General features: G+C 42.8%; 1 protein-coding gene across 3 annotated transcripts in view; it reads left to right on the forward strand.

The window, feature by feature from the left end:
• ube2o (ubiquitin-conjugating enzyme E2O) overlaps positions 1 to 20,201 on the forward strand; it is a 43,497-nt gene that overhangs the window by 19,065 nt on the left and 4,231 nt on the right. For 2 of the 3 annotated variants that reach the window (XM_014337516.2, XM_005934484.3), the window contains exons 2-21: positions 6,447 to 6,506; positions 6,795 to 6,905; positions 8,988 to 9,085; positions 9,210 to 9,273; positions 10,015 to 10,158; positions 10,665 to 10,774; positions 10,911 to 11,061; positions 11,374 to 11,431; positions 11,801 to 11,960; positions 13,196 to 13,351; positions 13,883 to 14,037; positions 14,380 to 14,492; positions 14,619 to 14,747; positions 15,223 to 15,312; positions 15,392 to 15,710; positions 16,576 to 16,946; positions 17,027 to 17,207; positions 18,041 to 18,177; positions 19,063 to 19,266; positions 20,109 to 20,166. In XM_014337516.2, the coding sequence (XP_014193002.1) occupies positions 6,447 to 6,506; positions 6,795 to 6,905; positions 8,988 to 9,085; positions 9,210 to 9,273; positions 10,015 to 10,158; positions 10,665 to 10,774; positions 10,911 to 11,061; positions 11,374 to 11,431; positions 11,801 to 11,960; positions 13,196 to 13,351; positions 13,883 to 14,037; positions 14,380 to 14,492; positions 14,619 to 14,747; positions 15,223 to 15,312; positions 15,392 to 15,710; positions 16,576 to 16,946; positions 17,027 to 17,207; positions 18,041 to 18,177; positions 19,063 to 19,266; positions 20,109 to 20,166 (2,869 nt within the window). The remainder of the gene's footprint in view (positions 1 to 6,446; positions 6,507 to 6,794; positions 6,906 to 8,987; positions 9,086 to 9,209; positions 9,274 to 10,014; positions 10,159 to 10,664; positions 10,775 to 10,910; positions 11,062 to 11,373; positions 11,432 to 11,800; positions 11,961 to 13,195; positions 13,352 to 13,882; positions 14,038 to 14,379; positions 14,493 to 14,618; positions 14,748 to 15,222; positions 15,313 to 15,391; positions 15,711 to 16,575; positions 16,947 to 17,026; positions 17,208 to 18,040; positions 18,178 to 19,062; positions 19,267 to 20,108; positions 20,167 to 20,201) is intronic. The other variant, XM_042225757.1, reaches the window with a different exon arrangement.

Raw genomic sequence — 20,201 nt, forward strand, 5'->3', positions numbered from 1 at the left:
CCTCCTCCTCATCTCTATATGAGCCATAGCAACAGTCAACTGCTTTGCTGTGACCCATCGGTGTAGCAGGGGTAATCAGCCGTGTGTGTGCATGTGTGTGTTACCGGTAATGTCAAGAGATATGCGATTCACTCAGCGTGTCAAAGTCCAGTTTTAATTAGTGCGCATGTGTGTGTGAACCTGTGGCTTTGGAAGAAATGCATAAATCACCACAGCAGCAGTGGTGCAGAGACACAGCTTTGATTTCAAGGTGCCTCGAGGAGTTGTGTGCATCATGTGAGTAACGAGGAGGAACCTTCCTCCTTCATCTGCTTTCAGATTCAGATTTCACAAAGTCACGGCGCTGCTTCATTTTAATTTGACCTCCAAACAAACCTTAAAGCTGTCAAACTCTTTCTGCTCCTTAAGGAGATATCATCGCTTCACTGCTAATGTGGAGGATTTCTTTAAGGTTTTTTTTTTTTTTGTTCGTTTGTTTTTTGTGCTAAATTAATGCTCACCAGATTGCTCTGCAGAAAAATCAGATGTGAGAGTAAATTCACAAACCTGAGCAAATTGTGCTTAAAACTTAAAAGTTGTCTTTTACTTTTTTGCGAGCATCAGTATTTCTGCAAGAGTCATGTTTTTCTATCAACATCCAAGTTTAATAATGTTGTTTTTCAAGCTACTGTGCACTGGAATCATCTTAATTCTGCATCATTAGTTTAGTAGCTGTGACCTTTCATTAGTACTTGGCTTCTGACTTATTTTAAGGTCAAGGTCAAGTTTATTTATATAGCACATTTCAAACAGCGATTGTGATTTAAATTGCTCAAGTGTTTGTGCAGATCTAATATTTAGGGGGAGACTATTCCAAAGTCTGGGACCTGCCACAGAGAAGGCTCTACCACGAGATTTGAGATTAGTCTGTGGGATGGACAGCATTAATTTTGAGCTAGACCTCATGGTTTTTCCTGGAGCATAAGCAGAGAGGAGCTCAGACAGGTAAGGAGGGGCTCGGGCGTTAAGTGACTTAAAAACAAAAAGTAAAAGTTTAAATTGTAGGAGACAGGAAGCCAGTGTAAAGAAGCTAAAAGCATTTTGGACCATCTGAAGACGATGGATGATGGCCTGGTCTAGACCATAATACAATGAATTGCAGTAGTCCAATCTGCAAGAAGGAAAAGGTGAATAACACGTCAAAGACGTTAGCCGGGAGGTATGGCTTTACCTTGGCTAGCTGTCTTAACTGAAAGAAGCAGGACTGAACTACTGCACTCACCTGCTTATTCAATTTAAAAGAACCATCAATGTAGACACCGAGGTTTTTTACATGTGTTTTACAATACGAGGAAAGGGGGCCCAGAGTGCTATCGATGTGATTGAAGTTGCCAAAAATGACAACTTCAGTTTTATTTTCATTTAGCTTCACTATTTATCACACAGATACACACAAACTCCTCTGATTCCACTGATTTCAGTTTCTGCTGCTAGTCTGAGCAGTGACGTCCTGACCTTTCCTGCAGGACACTGATGCGATCCCAAGCTCTCTGAGAGACAAAGTCCTTCCATCGTGTTTTGGCTCTGTCCCCAGATCCCCTCCAGGACACACCCAAAACACCTCATCTACTGGCCCCAGTAGCTGTGTTGTTAGGGGTTGCTTGGTCTATGTAGGGTTTTCCAAGGAAAGGTAAGGGGCTAGGCCAGGTATGGCTCAAATAACTGTGAAGACAAAATCTAGATACTTGGAGCGGGGATACCAGGCTGTCCAGTGTTTACTGTATATGATTCTCCTCGTCTTTTCTCTTTCTCTGTCCTCGCTGTTTTGCCCCTTCCCCTACCTCCCTTTAAGTCTTTCTCTTTCTTACACGCATGGTAAAAGAGAGTAAGTAATGCAAAGGTCAACCAAGACACTGCTGGATGAAACAAGAGCACTTAAGATCAACCAAAAAAAGGTGTAATATATGGGTTTTTTTAATCTCCCTTTAGTTCCTCAATTACCACCTAAATCACTCATTTAGGCAGTAAGAGACGTAGACTGTAAGATGGTGACCATTTGTATTTTTAGACATCAGTACAACTCACGCATTTTAAATAAAAAAGGAACTCGAAGGTTTAGGTTTCTAATGTTTCATGTGTGTTGATGCTGAACACAAACATACAGTTGAATCAAGGGTAAGACAAAACTGGGTGCATGTAGCTCATTGGTGGTTAAAGCAGCTTCTACCAGAGCCGTAAGCCCAGGCGATCCTCTCTGCTGAGAGATAACAGTATCAGGAGGGGAAAATGTTTTTGCTTTATCACTTTTGTAACGCGTTGCTCGATGGGATGGCAGCGCCGTCCCTCCTCCTCAACTTCACCTCTTCCTGGAGAGTCGTCGCTACCACCGCGGGGGCATGCAGCTCCCTAGCAGAATTAAGGAACAGAGTGTAAATGACATAATCCTGTTACAAGGTGTACGGTGGATTAAAATTACAGTTACACATGTTAAGTGGATTATACTTTGATACCAACAGGACACTTTTAACAGCTGCCTGACCAGCGCGTTCGCACTCGGTGGTTATGTTTCTGTACCTGTGCTTTAAACGCAGCGTTTCTGACTACAGCAGCGCACTGCAGCACAAAGCACTGAAAGAATATTAATGAAGAAGAGCTGCATTTGTGGGTCTGTCCAAAAAAAGCTCTTCTCTTGGCTAAAAGCTTCAGATAAGTAGGGACAGAAGTTGGTGTGTGTACATGCTCTAATCCTGAGCTGCAGAGAAATGAGGAGATGACAAGCTGATGTTTAATCGAGTACAAGGGAACATGGCGACCCATCGATTATATCCCCTCCACACAGTCACACACACTCAGTGGCTCCTCTCCCAGAAACCAGAGGAGTTGGGTTACAGTGTAAGATAAAGCTGAAGAGCTGGTGTGTGGGTGTGGGTGTGTGTGTGTGTGTGTGTGGGTGTGTGTGTGTGTGTGCGCGCACACTCCTGCCTTTCACTAAGGCTGTAAAATTAATAAATGAGGCTACAAGATGGCAGCGATCAAACTGAGGACCTAACAAATGCAAAGTGAATTTGCTTTAAGCCTGAAATTCACTTTTTTATTTTCACGCAGCTCATTGTTTTTGTTTAGAGCTTCTTCATTCAGGTGAACGACTTCATGAAAGTCCGATTTTTATCACAGCAGTGTACCGTTCAGAGTTCACCTCTCATAACGCTCGGTTAACATTTACATGAGCTGTACTATTTGTGTGTCTCTGTGAATTGTGTGTCATCTTTAGAGTTTAAAAGAAGGCAAATAGGCTTTTTTAGGTTTATTTGAAGACGTTTCACCTCTCAAGATGCTTCTTTGGGTCTAGAACTGATGGAAAGTCCCAGGTAATGAACCCCTTGTGGGGGCTGTGTTATCCTTGTTCCTTTCAAGGGTGGTTCAGTGTATTTCGTCCTAAAGGAGAATGAAAGAAGCACTCAAACACCTTCTTTTCATATTTAGAGAATCTGAAGAGCTACTTCTGGGTCACTTCCCCCATTTAGAGTCCTGTGTCTTCAGCAACGGTCCACGTCTTACATTCTCACGTTGGTGCACTTTTGTGTTTCTGCCCTGACTGGACTCTTAACACCTAATGTAGCAATCTGAGGCGTTAAAACCTCGCTCTTGCACATTTTGGTGATTTTGGACCCTGAACGTTTTCCCCCCTCAGCCGTAAAAGTCTGATGGGGTATTGTTTTGACCCTGCCGGGCACGCAAGCAACATGATCACATTCACAAGTTTGTGAATGTGACACCTCGACTCTACTAAAAATCTCAAATAAGTTTGAGTCTCAGTGACCTTGACCTCAAGGTTAGAAGTCAAAGGTCAAGTTTTCTAAAAATCTTATGAATGTGAAAACTTCAGAACACAGTCACGTAGCATTTTGAAATTCATGCTGTAGGTGTCTCTACTAGGAGGCTAAAGGGTACTACTGGTCACCGCCAGTATTTTTGTAGATGAATTTTTGGTAACAGCAGGTGGTGTTTTTGTCCTCTCGGGTGTAGTGCGTGGTGTTTATGCACAAACTGAACAGCACCTGCCTCCATGGGATTCAAAGTTTTGTTTTTGTTTTTTTTTTAATTTTTGCAGTTTGTTCCATGTAAAGGCATCAACAGCCCAACAACAACTGAGTTAGCTAGCATTATACCATTTAGTCAAGCATAACTACTGGCACTATGGAGGTAACAAAAATACTTCTAATTGTGATTATTCTACTTTTAATGATTAAAAGTAGAGTAAACTTAACATTTAAGTACAGTAAAGCAGCGGTCCCCAACCCCCGGGCCTCGGACAGGTACCGGTCCGTGAGTCGTTTGGTACCGGGTCGCGAGAGTTGAGGCTCAGGTGTGAAATGTATGAGTTTCAGGGTTTTTTATCGGTTTTCAGCGTTATTTTGTTATCGTTTTGATCGTTAACTCGGTTTTCCTGGGTCTTTTCGGGTGATCGTGGCTCAAGAGTTGGGAGTTCGTCTTGTAGTCGGAAGGTTGCTGGTTCGAGCCCCGGCTAGGACAGTCTCGGTCGTTGTGTCCTTGGGCAAGACACTTCACCCGTTGCCTACTGGTGGTGGTCAGCGGGCCCGGTGGCGCCAGTGTCCGGCAGCCTCGCCTCTGTCAGTGCTCCCCAGGGTGGCTGTGGCTACAATGTACAGTAGCTGCCATCACCAGTGTGTGAATGTGTGGATGACTGGATGTGTAAAGCGCTTTGGGGTCCATAGGGACTAGTAAGGCGCTATATAAATACAGGCCATTTACCATTTTTCATGTGTGTTATGAATAAATCTTCTTTTTTTCCGGTACCGGTACTAGTTTTATTTTGTTGTATTTATCCGCGACACATTAAAGGCCGGTCCGTGACAATATTGTCGGGCATAAACCGGTCCGTGGCCCAAAAAAGGTTGGGGACCGCTGCAGTAAAGCGTTTTACCGTATCTGTCAAATAAGAAATTAAAGGAGTTTCCCAAGTTTGGGATAAATGAATCGTATCTTAAAGGAAGCGGTATACATATGAAAAGCACAAATATGGCCTTGACCTAAACTAGCTGTTCACTGGTGTTTCATCTGTTTCATGTATGAACCCATGAAGTCCTGCATGCTGTGGTTTAAAGGTGAAGGAAATGCACAGCAAGTATGTGAGCCGGAGTTGTTTTTGGTGTTTGTTTGTTTTTGGGGTTTTTTTAAAGGAGAAACCAAGATATCCATATAAGTGAAATAAAATCCACAGTAAAGGGCAGGGTCTATTCCTTTATCAAGGAGAAAAACTGCGATGTACAGTTGAAATGAAGACATCATTAAGACATCTCAGGGGTTAAATATGCAGCAAAACTTCTTTACATGGGCAGAAAGTGCAGTCTTCAGTAGTCCAGGCCACTTCAGCTCATGTTGCCCATCCTTTATGTAGTTTGTGTACATGATCTAGTCATATTTGGAGATCAGGCCAGCAGTTAATGGATTTTTAAAAACATTTTAAACCGTATCCTCTCTAAAGAAAAACCCATGTGTGAACAGAGAAGGTGTATATCTATCATGGAAACTGAATTTGGACGCGGGCTGTAAAGCAGTCTGATAACGGGGAGCTCACACTCCTGGTAGAACATGAGGAGTGCGTTTTATGCTGTTTACCTGCTGATCGTTTTTTAACGTTGTTCTCTAAGCATTAATTATAAACCATCTGTGTGTTGGCATCCAAAAAGCATTGAAACTCTCTATAGCTGCTGCTCAGCCATTGTTCATTACAGCAGGCATGTTTTTGTTTTGTTTTTTAATTAATTTACTGCAGGCCTGTTTTCAGTCTGGATTCCTGCGCACAGGCATGGCGTGACACAGCAGAATTCAGTTCACAGGAACAATGTTTCCCTCTGAGAGTTGATCCGATGCCAAGTTTAGTCCAACAGCTTCTGTTTTCTGCCCTCTCCGATCGCTGCAAGCTGTGACTTTGTCCGCCCCTCAGACTATCCACAAACCATTTCAGTTTTACTGGATCTGTATTCTTTTATTTCAGTGTTTTGATTAGCAATTGAAAGTGAAATTGTGTTTGCTGCCTCGTCCGGTGCTGAATAAACACTCCTGCTGGCCGGCTCAGTGAAATGCGTCTCTTTGTTTGGACAGCAGAGTCGTTTATCTGCTCTCAGAGGGCGTTGCAGCTCTGCCGAGTGGTCGTGTGGGTGAGGACGGGATGCCCGTGTGACAAATTGCATAAGTAGCGCTCTTATGGTCCGAGTGCGAATAGATTTCATTGCTGGTTAATTTCCAGCTCTGTGTCCAGGCTCCATTAGAGTTATTGATGTGCAGCGTTCTCCTCTGCTGTAAGGGTTATTATAAGAAGATGATGATCCAATTTCAGTGTCACACACTCAGCAGCTTCTGTGAGCATTGAGATGTCTTAACCATGAAGTCACTCAGCTGCGTTAGCCACCATTTTCTCAAACCGTTTGCTCTTTCTCTTGCAGTTAAAACTTGAAGATCGATCGATCGTCATCAGAGACTTCGTGCGAAGAAACAACTCTAATGTGAGTGCGGCCCTCCGCCTGTTTGGAACTCTTTCACCTTCTCTCTGTCTGCGCCGCTCTCTCATTTTCCCTCTGACAGTCACGTCACTGTTCATCACTCTGTTTCATTTGCTGCATCAGGCATGACCCGAATATTACTGCAGGTCTGCTCGTGTAACACGCAGTCTGAATACAAATGAAACATTAAGCTCTGAGGTTTTCTTCACAGTGCGAGGTCTTGTGCATGCAAAAAACTCCTAAAAGGTCTGAGGTGCTAACAGGCTGATGTGCGTCTCTGTTGTGTTTCAGGATAACCAGTGTGGCTCCGTGACCAACATGAACATCGAGTGTGCAGTGAAATTAGTTGGAACCAACTGCGTTCTGTATCCAGTCAACAGCAAAGACCTGCAGCACATCTGGGTAAGAAGATGAGCCGAAAGACCAGATTTACTAAGATTCAGTTCAGCGTGAGAGCCTCTGCCCTGCTTTGCTTTAAGCTAAATTAGTTTCTCTGCTTTGCTTTCTTTTAACGTTTGTGGATGTTTGACGTGAGGAGAATTCAACTTAAGCACTCAGTGACACGTTCTTGCCTTAAACAGTCCTATATAAATAATCTATACTTTACTCAAGTTAACTGCTTTTCTTACTGCAAGCAAAGGCTTCTAATAACAGGGAAGGTGGTCCTGGTCAGAACAACTTTCCTAAATTGACCTCTAGAGACTCTGTAGCTTCATATGGGGACATTGCATTTTGGCTTTTCTGCACTTTATACTTGCCTCTGCTGTGTTAGGCTCTTAAGCAAGCCTATAACAAACTAAAAATAATTACTTTCAGAAACGATACTTACCAGGTTTGACTAATCCCAGTTAGCTGGGAGAAATTAAAAAGAGCAAGAGCTCGAGTCTCAGGAAGTAGAAATCGGACTGAATTTATTTACAACCGTGAAAGTGGAAATGCTGAGACCAGTGAAATAAAAGTCCTGTTTGAGACCTCTCGCGTGATGTTTACACACCTTTGAATTATGTAACACATAAAGATATAAAGCATGCACGACTACCTTAAATGTGTTTTACATCAGCCGCATTTGAGGAGTAAGAAAAAAGCTCTTTTTCACACTAACCGGTATGTGTGTGCAATTTTTTTTTTTATTATTATTATTATTAAAAGCATTTTATGCACCTACAAATCTTTTTATAATAAAAATGCAGGAAGTGTGTTTAGTTTTAGTCTTCAGTCAGATTCATCCACACGTCCGACCTGATGGAAACAGTGGTGCAAAAGTTTGACATTTGACCTTCTTAGAGTGGAGTATCTCTACAGTATCTCTGCTGTTCTAAACATCTTACATTTTAGCATCTTCCTAATACGACCTGTAACGTATTAATAAGAAAACACACACATGAATAGAAACGGCATTAAAAGGAAACATTTTTAAACAGGCCGACAGGAGCAAACCAGCTCTGGAAACAAACTGATTTTAAACTGAATGGAAAACGCAAAGCTGGAACTCACAGTGTGAGTCTGGCTCATAGCTGCTAACTAGCCTTTGCTCTCACACACAGATGCTTTCACAGCACTGCATGGGTTTAGTCTTTATTTCCTTTTCTGAGATCAAATGCGGTGCACAGCACTCCTGTAGCTGTTTTACCGACTGTTGGATTCGTCTACAAACCTTACAGCTGATTTCAGTAACATAATCACTGCTGTCCTGTCAGCTGCACCTCACAGGGACAGCAGAGAGTCACTCACTTCCCACAACAAGTGCTAACGAGGCGATCTTCTTAAAAAGGTCACCGTCCGCGCACGTTTGTTGTGCACATTGCAGAAATTTAAGCACTGAAGTGCAGAAATAAATTCTAATACTTTGACATTTAAATCAGATTTCGTTACCTCAAACTGTGCCTTTGAGGGGGTGACCATACATTTAACTCTGATTGGTCCAAATATACAGTGTTTTTCAAGTTTATAAGACCACTAACCAATGTAAGGTTTATGCCACAGCTGCCCAGAGGTTTTCATTGATTTAAAAGAATGTTTTTCTTGTTTTTATGAGTAATTGTTGAGTAAATTAAACCCTATCTTAAGGAAATTTAAAGGGATTGAAAGCACATTTTAAAAGTGATTTTTCCTTTATTGAAAGGCCAGAATATCTTTGGTGGAAGACAAATGTTTGTATGTGCAGGAAAACCCAGATGAATATCAACAAATGTGGATGGAAACTACTCTAAAGATCATTTCTGGCATCAGTCATTAAGAGGATTAAATGCACCTTTTGTTACGTTTGAGTAAACGATGGACACAAAATGATGTAATTGGATGTTGTTATCCAAAGTTGTCCTCATATTGTTGGATTTTAGATACATTTACTATATTCAGTTTCTCTTAAGCAGTCAGGTTACACCGAGGAGCAGAATGTAGTCGAGTCGAGAAGAAAAAGCCCTTCATAAGTTAATTCTCTGACACAGTGTGAAGCTGATGTGCTCCTGCTGTTGTTGCTTTCAGTCTTTCATGTACGGCGACTACATCGCCTACGACTTCTGGCTGGGGAAAGTGTACGACCTGACCAATCACATCATCCTCAAGCTGTCCAATGGAGCCAGGTAAAGCGTGCGTGCGTGCGTGTGCAGGCAGTGTGTACTGTGACCATGTGACGGTCTGTTGGATCGCGTGAACGTACGTCGATCGGTGCCACATCCAGTGAATGTCTCGTCTCGCTCCCTCCAGGTGCTCCATGAGCGTGGAAGATGGTGCCAAGCTTTATGATGTCTGTCCACACGTCAGTGATTCGGTACGTAGCCACCGGCTCTGATCTGTCACTTCAGGTACATTCGCTTTGTTCGTGTGTTGTCCCGGCTGCTGCTCAGAGGTCATAGCCCCCACAGAGGCTGAAATTTAAGTGACAGCTGTCTGTTCACCATTTTTTTTTTTTCCTTTTGTGTGTGAAATTGTTAAAATTAAGTTTGAACATGCTCTGATAATGCTGTCCCTCTCCACTCGTGCTGCTCCCGTCTTTGTATTTTATTTCTTCTGGTGCTCGCTGTTATTTGAGGATCAGTCCTCAGCTTCAGGTGTCCAGGAGCCTGTACTATGGAGCAGGATTTTAGGCTTAGTAGATAACTTCCGATTTAATCCCGGGCTTACTCTGACACGAAGGTGCCGCAGGTCCAAACTGCTCTGTGGAGGGTTATGTTTGAGATAAAAGAAGCACACATAAAAGCAGCACATACTAATGCTGGCATTTCCAGGAAAGATGATGAGGATGAGAGGGTCTGCGCTTTCAGAGGCCCAAAGTTTTAGTCTTTCCCTGATGAGCATCATTATGAAGTATAGATCATTCATCCCATTGCTGACTTTTTTTTCTTTCCTCACGGTTTTGTGCAGCTTCAAGAAAAACAAATTAAAAATGTACTTGGCATTGTGTGTTTAATAAAAGTTACACTGATGAAGCTTCATACATGTACTTGTATCTTTGTTATGTTGCGCTCTCACTTCTTGGTTTTGTGACGTTCTTGTTGTTTTTGGGATCCAGGGTCTGTTCTTTGACGAGGCGTACGGCTTTTACCCGGGACAGGTCCTGATTGGTCCCGCCAAAGTTTTCTCCAATGTCCAGTGGCTGTCAGGGGTCAAACCTGTGCTCAGCAGGAAGTGCAAGTTCAGGGTGGTGGTAGAAGAGGTATGCAATCTTTTCTTTTATGCAGCAGCCACATTATGTGAGATGGAAAGCAACTCGTTTAGGGTTCGTTGGTTATTATAAGAGTTTGTTATGCCTTGAAACTTTTCTCGTTTGAATAATAAGCGACTGAATTTAAATTAAAATCTTTGGATGAACATTTTGAATTCTTCCCTTCTGTATAAAATAAGAAAATGCTCTTTGATTTTAATCACACCAACAGCTGTTGGACCACTTGGGGCCCTTTCTAAAAAAATGGGAAGAAACAATAAAACCATTAAATGAATTATTTATCTTAATTTAAGCCTTTTGGGGATTTTTTTGTAATTAAAATGTTTATTTACTTTTACAGCGAAAGCTAGCGATCACTCGAGAGATGAATTCAGGCAGCTGGAACAATATTCTTTTAATTAACACGTTCAGTTGTTTTTAATGAATTGGAGTTTATGTGTAAATGTACTTCTTCATGAATGTAAACACTCACTTGGATGTCATCTTGCTTCCTTCAGGTGAAGGTGGTGGAGCTGAAAGTGACGTGGATCACCAAGAGCTACTCGCCCAAAGGTTCTGACAGCGTTTATCCGCCTGCCTCCACCATCACACAGGAAAACCTCTGCAGGTCAGTGCAGTGACTCATCCACACGTGCCTCCGTACACAAGCTGCTCTTGTTACCGTTGCTTATTGGGTGCAGTTTGCATCGTGTATTGATATCGTTTAGATTTTAAGTTAAAGTCATTCTCCCGTTTGGATTTAGGGTGAGGCGTCTGGGCTACTACGACCACACCCAGAGGCAGCTGGGAGAGAGGGCCCTCTACGTATTCCCGGCCAAAGGTGATGCCACACGCATCACCTGTGATGGACCTGAGGGCGCCCCTGTTTTGCCTGAAGACCCTGTTGCCAGAAAGGTGTGGATAAACTTGCACTGGTCTTTTCATGTGTTCTTAATTGGTTGTTTCCTTCTGTAAAGAGCTATTTTTTTCCCCAGAGGAGCACATTAGCACCTTAAACCAGCTGCTTTACACAAGAGCGGGGACGATTTCTGATGCTGGTGTATTTTCAGAGTGTTGCTCTCGAATGTTTGTTAACACTCAGTGTTAGAAGGACTGATAGCACCTGAAAACACTCTTTGATCATCTTCAAGCCTTTGCTCTATCTCACTGCTTGTGTGTGTGTGTGTGTGTGTGTGTGTGTGTGTGTGTGCGTGTGCGTGTGCGCAGTTGAAAAGGATGTTCAAGAAGGATTCTGGGAAGAAGACAGAGAACGCCGAATTACAAGGTGCCAAAACATCCAGAAGATCATAAAACACACACCCAGTAATACAGCATGTATCAAAAAGAGATCAGATTCAGAGAACTTTAAGAGGTGGAAGGATTCAGTCCCTTTTAATTTAAAAAAACATTTTTTTAAGGAGAATATTCTTGAGTCTATAATCTCCCCACCTCCTTATATTGTTTATTTCCAGTGGCTCTTATATACAATTGTAGCGTATATAAATAACCAGGTTTTGTACTATAGAGCCTCACCTGGTTGTTGCTAATTAAATTCTTTCTCAAATAGAATTTTGATGATTTTTCCTTTTGACTGGATGAATGTAAATAATCCTTTTTTAATTAATTTATTTTTTTACTTTGTTTCTCCCTGTAGGCGAGCACAGATCTGAACAGACCGACTCGAATCATCCCAACAACAACAACGGTCCCGCGGTTCCCGTTCAGAACGCTCCGGACTCGCAGAACGACGCCTCGGCTGAACACGGCGAGCAGGATGCTGATGACGAGGCTGCAGAGGAAACCGACGACACCAGGTCAGGGTCCTAGTTATTACCCTTTACAAAAACATTTATGCTGTCTCATTTATCTATAAGCAATTCTAAAATGCTCTAATATAATTTATTATAGCTTTGAGTCATTTTTATTCAAATTTAAGAAATTAAAAACTTGACACAATCCTTGTCGGTTTCCTTTAATAACAAGAAAAGTATCATTTATAATGTAAGGCATGTTTGAATGAATTCTGTGTTACCGTGTGGTAGCATCTCAACGATGTCTTTTTTTTCCATCTTTTATTTCTGTGCTTTTAAAACAAACATCTATACAAACCGCTTCTTTGTAGATGTTAATAACTTTTAAATTCATAGTTAATTCGTGTAATATTTAATTTTTTTGAAAACATAAGTGAGGGCTTACCATTTTGGTCTAAAACTAAATGGAGGAGAATTAGGTTGACAGTAGGAAACGCTTTTAATATATATTTGTGATGATCCTCGTGAGTGGTTCAGTTACAGATTACAGAGGTTACAGAGGTTTGTCTTTTTTTGCATTAGGAAATAAAAAGTCAGCTTTCTGTTATGTCAGAGTTGCTGCTAATTATTCTGCTTATTGTAATTAATCAGCTGAGATGCCCGGCAGATGTTTAGGTTCAGTGTACATCATTAATACAGCTGAGCTGCTTGTTAATTAAAATCAGTCGTTCGTGTGTGTGTGTGTGTGTGTGTTTACATATCTTTGTGGGGACCAAAAATTTTAAGTTTACTATGCTTGTGGGACCAACAGCCCTTATGGGGACAAAATCCAGGTCCCACGAGTTTGAAGGCATTTTGAGACTCAGAATGTGGTTTCAGTGTCAGGGTTGCAATACGGTTATGGGTAGGTTTAGGCTAAGTGGCTAGAAAAAGCATTATGTCAATTATGTCCCCACAAAGATATGAAAACACAGTCCAAAGTGGAAATTTGAGCGGGAAAAACTGCTCTAAATGTGACTTCAACATCACGTGGAGCTTAAAAGCTTCATAAATGTGGGATTTATTGCAGATTTGTTGCACAGTTGTGTCTAAAATGTTTCCTGTATGTGTTGAGCGCATAAATTTATTGTTCAACACTGGACCCACATTGTTTCTCATCATTTTATTACATTTCAGACCAAAGACATCACTCAGTAAACCTAATACTGCACAGCCTGACTGAGGGGAAAAATGAGTTTTTGCATGCTTAATACACAGAAAATTGCTTTTGCATAAAGAACTTGTTTCCCTCGCTGCAGCTCTTTAACGTCATCAGCGAGCTCCACAGCCTCCTCTCAGAGTGGCGGTCTGGGAACCAACCGCAAGAAGAGCATCCCGCTCTCCATCCGCAACCTGAAGAGGAAGCACAAGAAGAAGAGGACAAAGTTCTCCCGCGAATTCAAGCCCGGAGACCGGTGGGTTAAAATCACAGACGCCGGCACACGAGAGTAAATTCCATCTAGTTTCTTCTGTTTGTCACCAGAGTTCGAGCAGCTCTTCTGGCTGTTTAGGAACTTAGCAGTCCACTGTTTATGTTTTTAGAGTTGTCTGTAAGAGACGTGGAAATGACACCTGTTCCTGTTAAATTTGCAGCTGCTTTCTCGGAAAGACCTGCCATCTCTCGCTTTGACTGCATGTCTGTCCATCCAGCTCTCATTTGTCTAAGGGTTTGCGACTCGATCCGTCAACTTGACAGACGCATAAGTCTTTCAGTGATGGTGTCATTTCCTCAGACACACTCATACTCAGCTCACACGCTGCATTTGAGTTTAAGTGTAAGAGTGTTCCACTTTTGTACTGCACACTGTTATCACAATGGATGCAGCAGGACCAGACGGATGGCAGTGAAGCAGGATAAAAGTCATCTGAGGAAAACTGAGAAATCGGAGAGAAGATTGAGGTCTCTGCTATCTTTTTCTTTTTTTTTTCTTTTTTTTTTTTTGCAGAGTGGCAGTGGAAGTCGTATCCACGAATACCACGGCTGATGTGATGTGGAAGGACGGCCGGGTGGAGAAGGGGATCCGATCGAACGACCTCTACCCCATCCAGCACCTGGACAGCCACGAGTTTTGCCCCGGCGACTTTGTAGTAGATAAACGACGTAAGGAAAAGCTTTTATCTCAGATTTGATCTCAGATTGGTGGGTATTTTTGTGTATGGGCCTCTCTGCCACTTAGTACCTGCAGTATGTAGGTCATTTTCTGTAACTGTGCCAAAGCGTCTCTGTAAAATGGCCTGAATACACCGGGATTTACATCACAATGGTGATGTTACAGCCATGTACGGTAGTGCCATTCGGCAAATGAAAATGTTTTTATGTAGAATCCATAGAGGTTAACTTCACATCATAATATTTTTTAAAACGGGAATCCAAAAAGTACAGATATTTGTGTTTTACAGAGTTTACTTTGATCTCTAAGCTATGCATGTGTGCTCACCTCAGCCCAAGCGCTGCAGGACCCCGGGGTGTACGGCATGATCCAGTCTGGCGATCACAAAGGCAGAACGTGTGTGGTGAAATGGATCAAACTGAACTCCACCAGTGACGACGTGGAGGTCAGTCAGGAGGAAAAACAGCGATTGTAATTTAAAGCTTGTGAAAACGATCAATGTTTGAATGTTTGTGGGCGACAGAGGTACGAGGAGAAATGGGCCATAAACGTTTGTTTCTGTGTTGTTTAGGTCATCGGTTTGGAGGAGGATGTCAGTGTCTACGACATCGCTGATCATCCGGACTTTCACTTCCGCACGACCGACATCGTCATCAGAATATGGAACTCGGAAAACGGACAGAACGACTGTGAAAATGAGGTAAAGTGATGCGACCGACCGCCCAACACACGAAACACTCAGTTTCGTTTTGTTTTTTTAAGAGTCATGAAAATGACGCGTGTCTTTCTCCTGGACTGTAAAGGTTATGAGAACTCAAATCCAGACGAATCAAGTCCACATGTTAAGCCCACCTTCTTTGTAAGTTGAGGGCCTTCAGGGCTTCATTAAATAAGCTCAAGTTGCTATACAGAAAAATTGTAACGGCTGATTCTGAGGAGGTCAGGTGGAAATTTCTTTTCAGATTTGGGTGATTTTTACATGGAGTGAACCTCTACTGATTCCCAGCCTCGAAACAGTTTGCTTCTTTTGCACCTCTCCGTGGGGAAAAGTCAATATCAAATCCTAAAAAGGCTTTTTAGGCAGTACTTCACACACTAGCTGCTGCGCTTTTGTCCCTCTTAGTCTTCATATCGTATTGTTGCTGATAATCGTCCCTATATTTGCCTCCTTTCAGACGTCAGTTGGTCAGGTGTACAGGGTGGATGTAAGCAGCAAAGTAGAGGTGGTGTGGGCAGACAATTCAAGGACCATTGTCCTGCCACAGGTAAGCAATTGAAGCTCATTGTGATGTCTGCGTAATCGCAGGTGAAACGTTTGTTTCTGACCCCCGATCGCTCTTGCAGCACCTCTACAACGTGGAATCGGAGATCGAGGAGACGGACTACGACTCAGTGGAAGAAACGAGCAGCGTTCTGTCGACCGAGGAGTGGGAGGACGAGAGCGACAGCTGGGAGACAGACAACGGTCTGACCCCAGAGGACGACAGCCACGTGAACAACGCGGATGCCACGGATACTGCGACGCCGACCCCGACGCCCACTGGCTCCACGACATTCATCATCCCACCGCAGGAGGGCAGCAAAGCCGGGGTTACCAGCCCCACCAAAGGAGTCTCAGGAGAGGAGGGCGAAGCGTCTATGGCGAGTCCTGCTTCTGGTGGAGGTAGGAACTCATTGGAAGAAGTTTCATCCACACAAAAAAAATATTAGTCTGGTCTTACGAGCTTATTTCAGACAGCTGTCATCAACAGCTGCAGAAAAAAGCTGCTGGTTGCAGCTGGATGGAGCTGTAACCAGTCAGCCATTAAATGGACCATGTGACGAACCACAGAGAAACAAGAAACCAACAGATGTTGGTATATGAGCTCTCAGATACATCTGCCATCAAACTTTATAGTGCAGTTCATGTCTTTAGGCAAGTATTATGTATTCCAGTCACAGGCTGCTCTAAAATTCTGCAAAACATCTCAGTATTTATCTTGATGGCATTTTCCTATATTATATTTCTCGCCTCTAGTTGTAGTTCACTATGACTCATCCACCGTCCTGCTGCCTTAAATACTTGTTAGAGCAGCATGTTTGTTTATTAATCTGAAAATAACCCTCAACATGTTCAAATTTTCTTCTTTTTTGAATACTGGATGCTAAAAACTATGATACCTGGCTGTTTAAAAAAAAATGAAATTAACCTATAAACTGAAGACTCGTGGATGTTTTTCATGCAAAGAGTGAAGATATTAAAAAATATATAATGTGACGTCATTTCTGGTATTTTGGTGGAATTTGTTGACCACATTTTATGGATTTATTTGCATTTATTTTGACTAGTTTGTGTATATAAAACAATATATTTAAACCCCTTATAAAAAAAATAAAAATAAGTCAAATGGAGCAAATACAATAAAAAAAATTTGATGCAGTCAATAATCAAAATCACACGGTGCTTTCGCATCAAAGAAACAGTTTCTGTCTTTTGCTGTAAACTGCGTTTGTGGTCATTTTGTCGGCTTGTGTCTGAACCGCTGCAGGAGGAGCTGTGAACGGAGCGGAGAAACCCGGTAAGGATGGAGCCTCTCGGGGCTTCAGGGAGTTGAAAGAGGCGCTGAAGATCCTGGAGAGCTTGAAGAACATGACTGTGGAGCAGCTCTGGACCGGTGGCTCCCCAACCTCCCCGACCTCCGTCGAACCCGCTTCCATGACTAACGTGGCGAGTTCGGTGACGCCGACGACCCAAGAAAAACCGACCAAGGAGAAACGCTTCCTAGACGATATCAAGAAGCTCCAGGAAAACCTGAGGAAGACTCTGGACAACGTGGCCATCGTGGAGGAGGAGAAGATGGAAGCTGTGGTGGAGGCAGTGGGGAGTGTGGGAGCAGGGATGGAGGCGGGTGTTAAACAGGTGTGTACAATCATTTTGCTCTTACCTCGTTTAGATATCTCTGCCCATTAGACCGCGTCTTACCTGTCGCTGCGTTACAGGCAGAGAGAGCTGGAGATGAAAAGCCCCAGCAGGAGGCGCAGACACCCGTAGGTCAGCAGGAGTGGCCCAGTGAGATTCTCAGTGACACGCCGGTACTGTGCCAGCAGAGCGGCGGCAAACCCGGTGTGACATTTACCAGTGCCAAGGGGGAGGTGTTCTCGGTGCTAGAGTGGGCACCAGGTAAGACATTCAGATGTGTAACCTGTGACTCTCTTCCCCTCCGCCTCCTCTTCCTCCCCCACGCTTGTTGTCTTTGTTTTACACCATCTATCCTCCTCCAGATCTCCTTTGGTTTTATTTTTCCAGTGTCTTGATCTTTACTGAACCTTGCTCGACTGTCTGAGGCAGGAATTTCTGTCTGATAACTTTACAAAGAAAAAGTACTGACAAACCACATAAATGCGCTGAGATGTTGCTGTTGGTTTTTCTCCAGAGCTGAAAAATGAAGTAAACTTGAAATGTTAAAAAAGTGCACTTCCTTTAAGCTGGCTTCAAAAATAGAGACAACAGAAGTTTATTTACAGCCTGCTAGAAAACCGTTATGGCCTCTGCGGATGGTTTCCCAAACTCGCCGTAGCTGATAACTAAACACCCCGCCCCCTCATCCAAATATGGTCAATTTTGGCTCCAAAACACAAACACAGCTGCAGCCAAAACACAGATGTTGGGTCCATGTTTGCTTTATATGGTTTATGGGCACAATCGGGTGGTTTACATCATCGGTGTAGCTGAACCTGTAAGTCCGGTAGAGACCTGCAGATTGTTCAGGAGGACAGAGGATGAACGGCAAATACAATAAATATACACGTCGTGTTAGAAGTGGGTCAGATCACCATCAGCCTGATCTGCTGCTTTAGGATTTATTTTTTCCCTGCATGGTTTTCACTAACACAGTCGCACCTGTGAACGCATCGTTTTGTGTACTGAATGCTCAGTTAATTGTGTAGATTTCTTTCTTACTGTGGTCGTGTTCAGTCATCATTCGTCGCCGTCCTCCTTTCTGTCTCTCACAGAAACTCACTCGTTTAAGAAAATGGAGTTCCAGCCTGCGGAGGCGAAGAAGTTCTTCAGCACGGTGAGGAAGGAAATGGCTCTGCTAGCGACATCGCTGCCTGATGGCATCATGGTCAAAACCTTTGAGGACCGCATGGTGGGTTTCCTGTCATTAATGCCGGGAAAGTAAAGCAGTGCATGCTTTTATTGTCATTTTTCACAATTAAACTTTTCTGCTTTTCCTGATTTTCCTCCTTTGGTTTCTTCTCGGAAACAGAAAGTTTGTGAGCGTGTCTGAAGGCTTAAAAGGGGAGGAGCTAAATTGTCTTGTTTACAGTGTAGATTAATTGAAGAGCTGAGTTGAAGGTTGCGTAAAAGCTGAGGATTATTTTGAACTGTAAGTTATGCAAAGCTAGTGTAGTGGAGTCAAAGAGTAAAAATATGGAGCAGGAAATGATCCTAATCATTAAACAGATTATTCTTCTTTAGTAATATGCTCCAAATTTGGACGGTTTCATTTAATGCTGGAAAATCTGTAGATTTACTAAAAGACACTAAACAAGGACACAAATTTACCACCACCTTCATATTTAGGTGAAATTAACCATTTGTAGATATGTAGTAATTCAAAAGCCTTTGTTTTTCTCCGCTGTATTAAAAAAATGCCTTCAGCAGAGATTCAAGGCCACAAATGTGCAGAAAATATTTTCATTCCTTTTACACAACTTACATTTTTAAGTTGGAAAAAGTCGTTTTGACAGCATAAAATGAAATTGCTAGTTCTTAAAAGCCTCATGATCACTAATGGGCCTTTTTCAAACCCAAATGCCAGCATGAGGTTTAAAAGTATTAATAAAAGAATAAATGTTTAAAAAATTACAGGGAATGAAAGGTAGAAGCAGCCAGGCTTTACTCTTACGTCTGCTGCGCTGTACTTTGTTCTGCTATCTCATACGTATTCTCCTGCAGACGCCTGAACATCTGCCTCCTTTAGATTACAACATCAAACATGTTGTACTTTTCTTTTGTCGCTCCACCACAGGACCTGTTCTCGGCTCTGATCAAAGGGCCGACTCGTACGCCCTACGAGGACGGTGTGTTCCTGTTTGACATCCAGCTGCCTAACATCTACCCAGCTGTGCCGCCTCTGTTTCGATACCTGTCCCAGTGCAGCGGCCGCCTCAATCCCAACCTCTACGACAACGGCAAGGTCTGCGTCAGCCTGCTGGGAACCTGGATAGGCAAGGTGAGTGCCGGAGGTGTGGACAGCCTCAAGATGGTCTTTGTAGCCCGAGCACATGATTCAGAGTATTCTCAGTGGACTTTTATCAGGTCACTGCAGTACGGTGTTCACCAATCTGTCCCTCTTCTTCATCACCCAATCATAAACAACATCAGTGAAGTGTGTTTCTCCAAACTTCAGCCTGAAAGATTCAGTTGATTCAGTTTAAACTTTTAAATTAATTGGACTTGGCAGTCAGTAGAGTCTTTCTGGTGTGTCTGATGTACGAGGTGTCACATTTCAGATTTTCCTGATTGTAGTAGGTTGGTTTTTTGGTTTTGTTTTTTTCCACTGTTGCTTCAGTGTGGCTGATTCAACCACTATGGATGATTAGAGTGGTGTGGATTTCAGGGTGGATATATGACTCTTGGCAAGAGGGGGAAGGAAAAACTCCCTTTTAACAGGAAGAAACCTCCTACAGAACCAGGCTCAGGGAAGAGAAGAGGGAGACAAGATAGCTGGAGACACGGAGAATAACACACATTTCTTTCACCTTTAATGAAAAGAATAGAGGACTAACTTAGAAACAGCACTGTAACTGTAACCAACCAGGTTATAGTTACAGTTAAACTCTCAACATATGAACCTAAAGTACGAATTGTATAACTGCTGAATGTTTTGGGGTGTTCCTGTTTAAAGTGTCCGGGCTGCACACACACAGTACCTTTGGATGTTTTATTGTAATCTAATGTGAGAAAAGTGTAATCTGGGGACGACTTTACTTTAGCTTATTGTAGCGTTAAGTGAACGGTTCACTAGTCAGAGACGTCAGTGCTGAGCTGTTTTAATGCTGCTGTGATCTGCAGGGCACTGAGAGATGGACCAGCAAGTCCAGCCTGTTGCAAGTCCTCATCTCGATACAAGGTTAGTGCAATCACACACCCACACACACAGATTGT

Source organism: Haplochromis burtoni, unplaced genomic scaffold (genome assembly GCF_018398535.1).
Source record: "Haplochromis burtoni strain Fernald_Lab_line unplaced genomic scaffold, NCSU_Asbu1 Contig_181, whole genome shotgun sequence".
Classification (NCBI taxonomy): Eukaryota; Metazoa; Chordata; class Actinopteri; order Cichliformes; family Cichlidae; genus Haplochromis; species Haplochromis burtoni.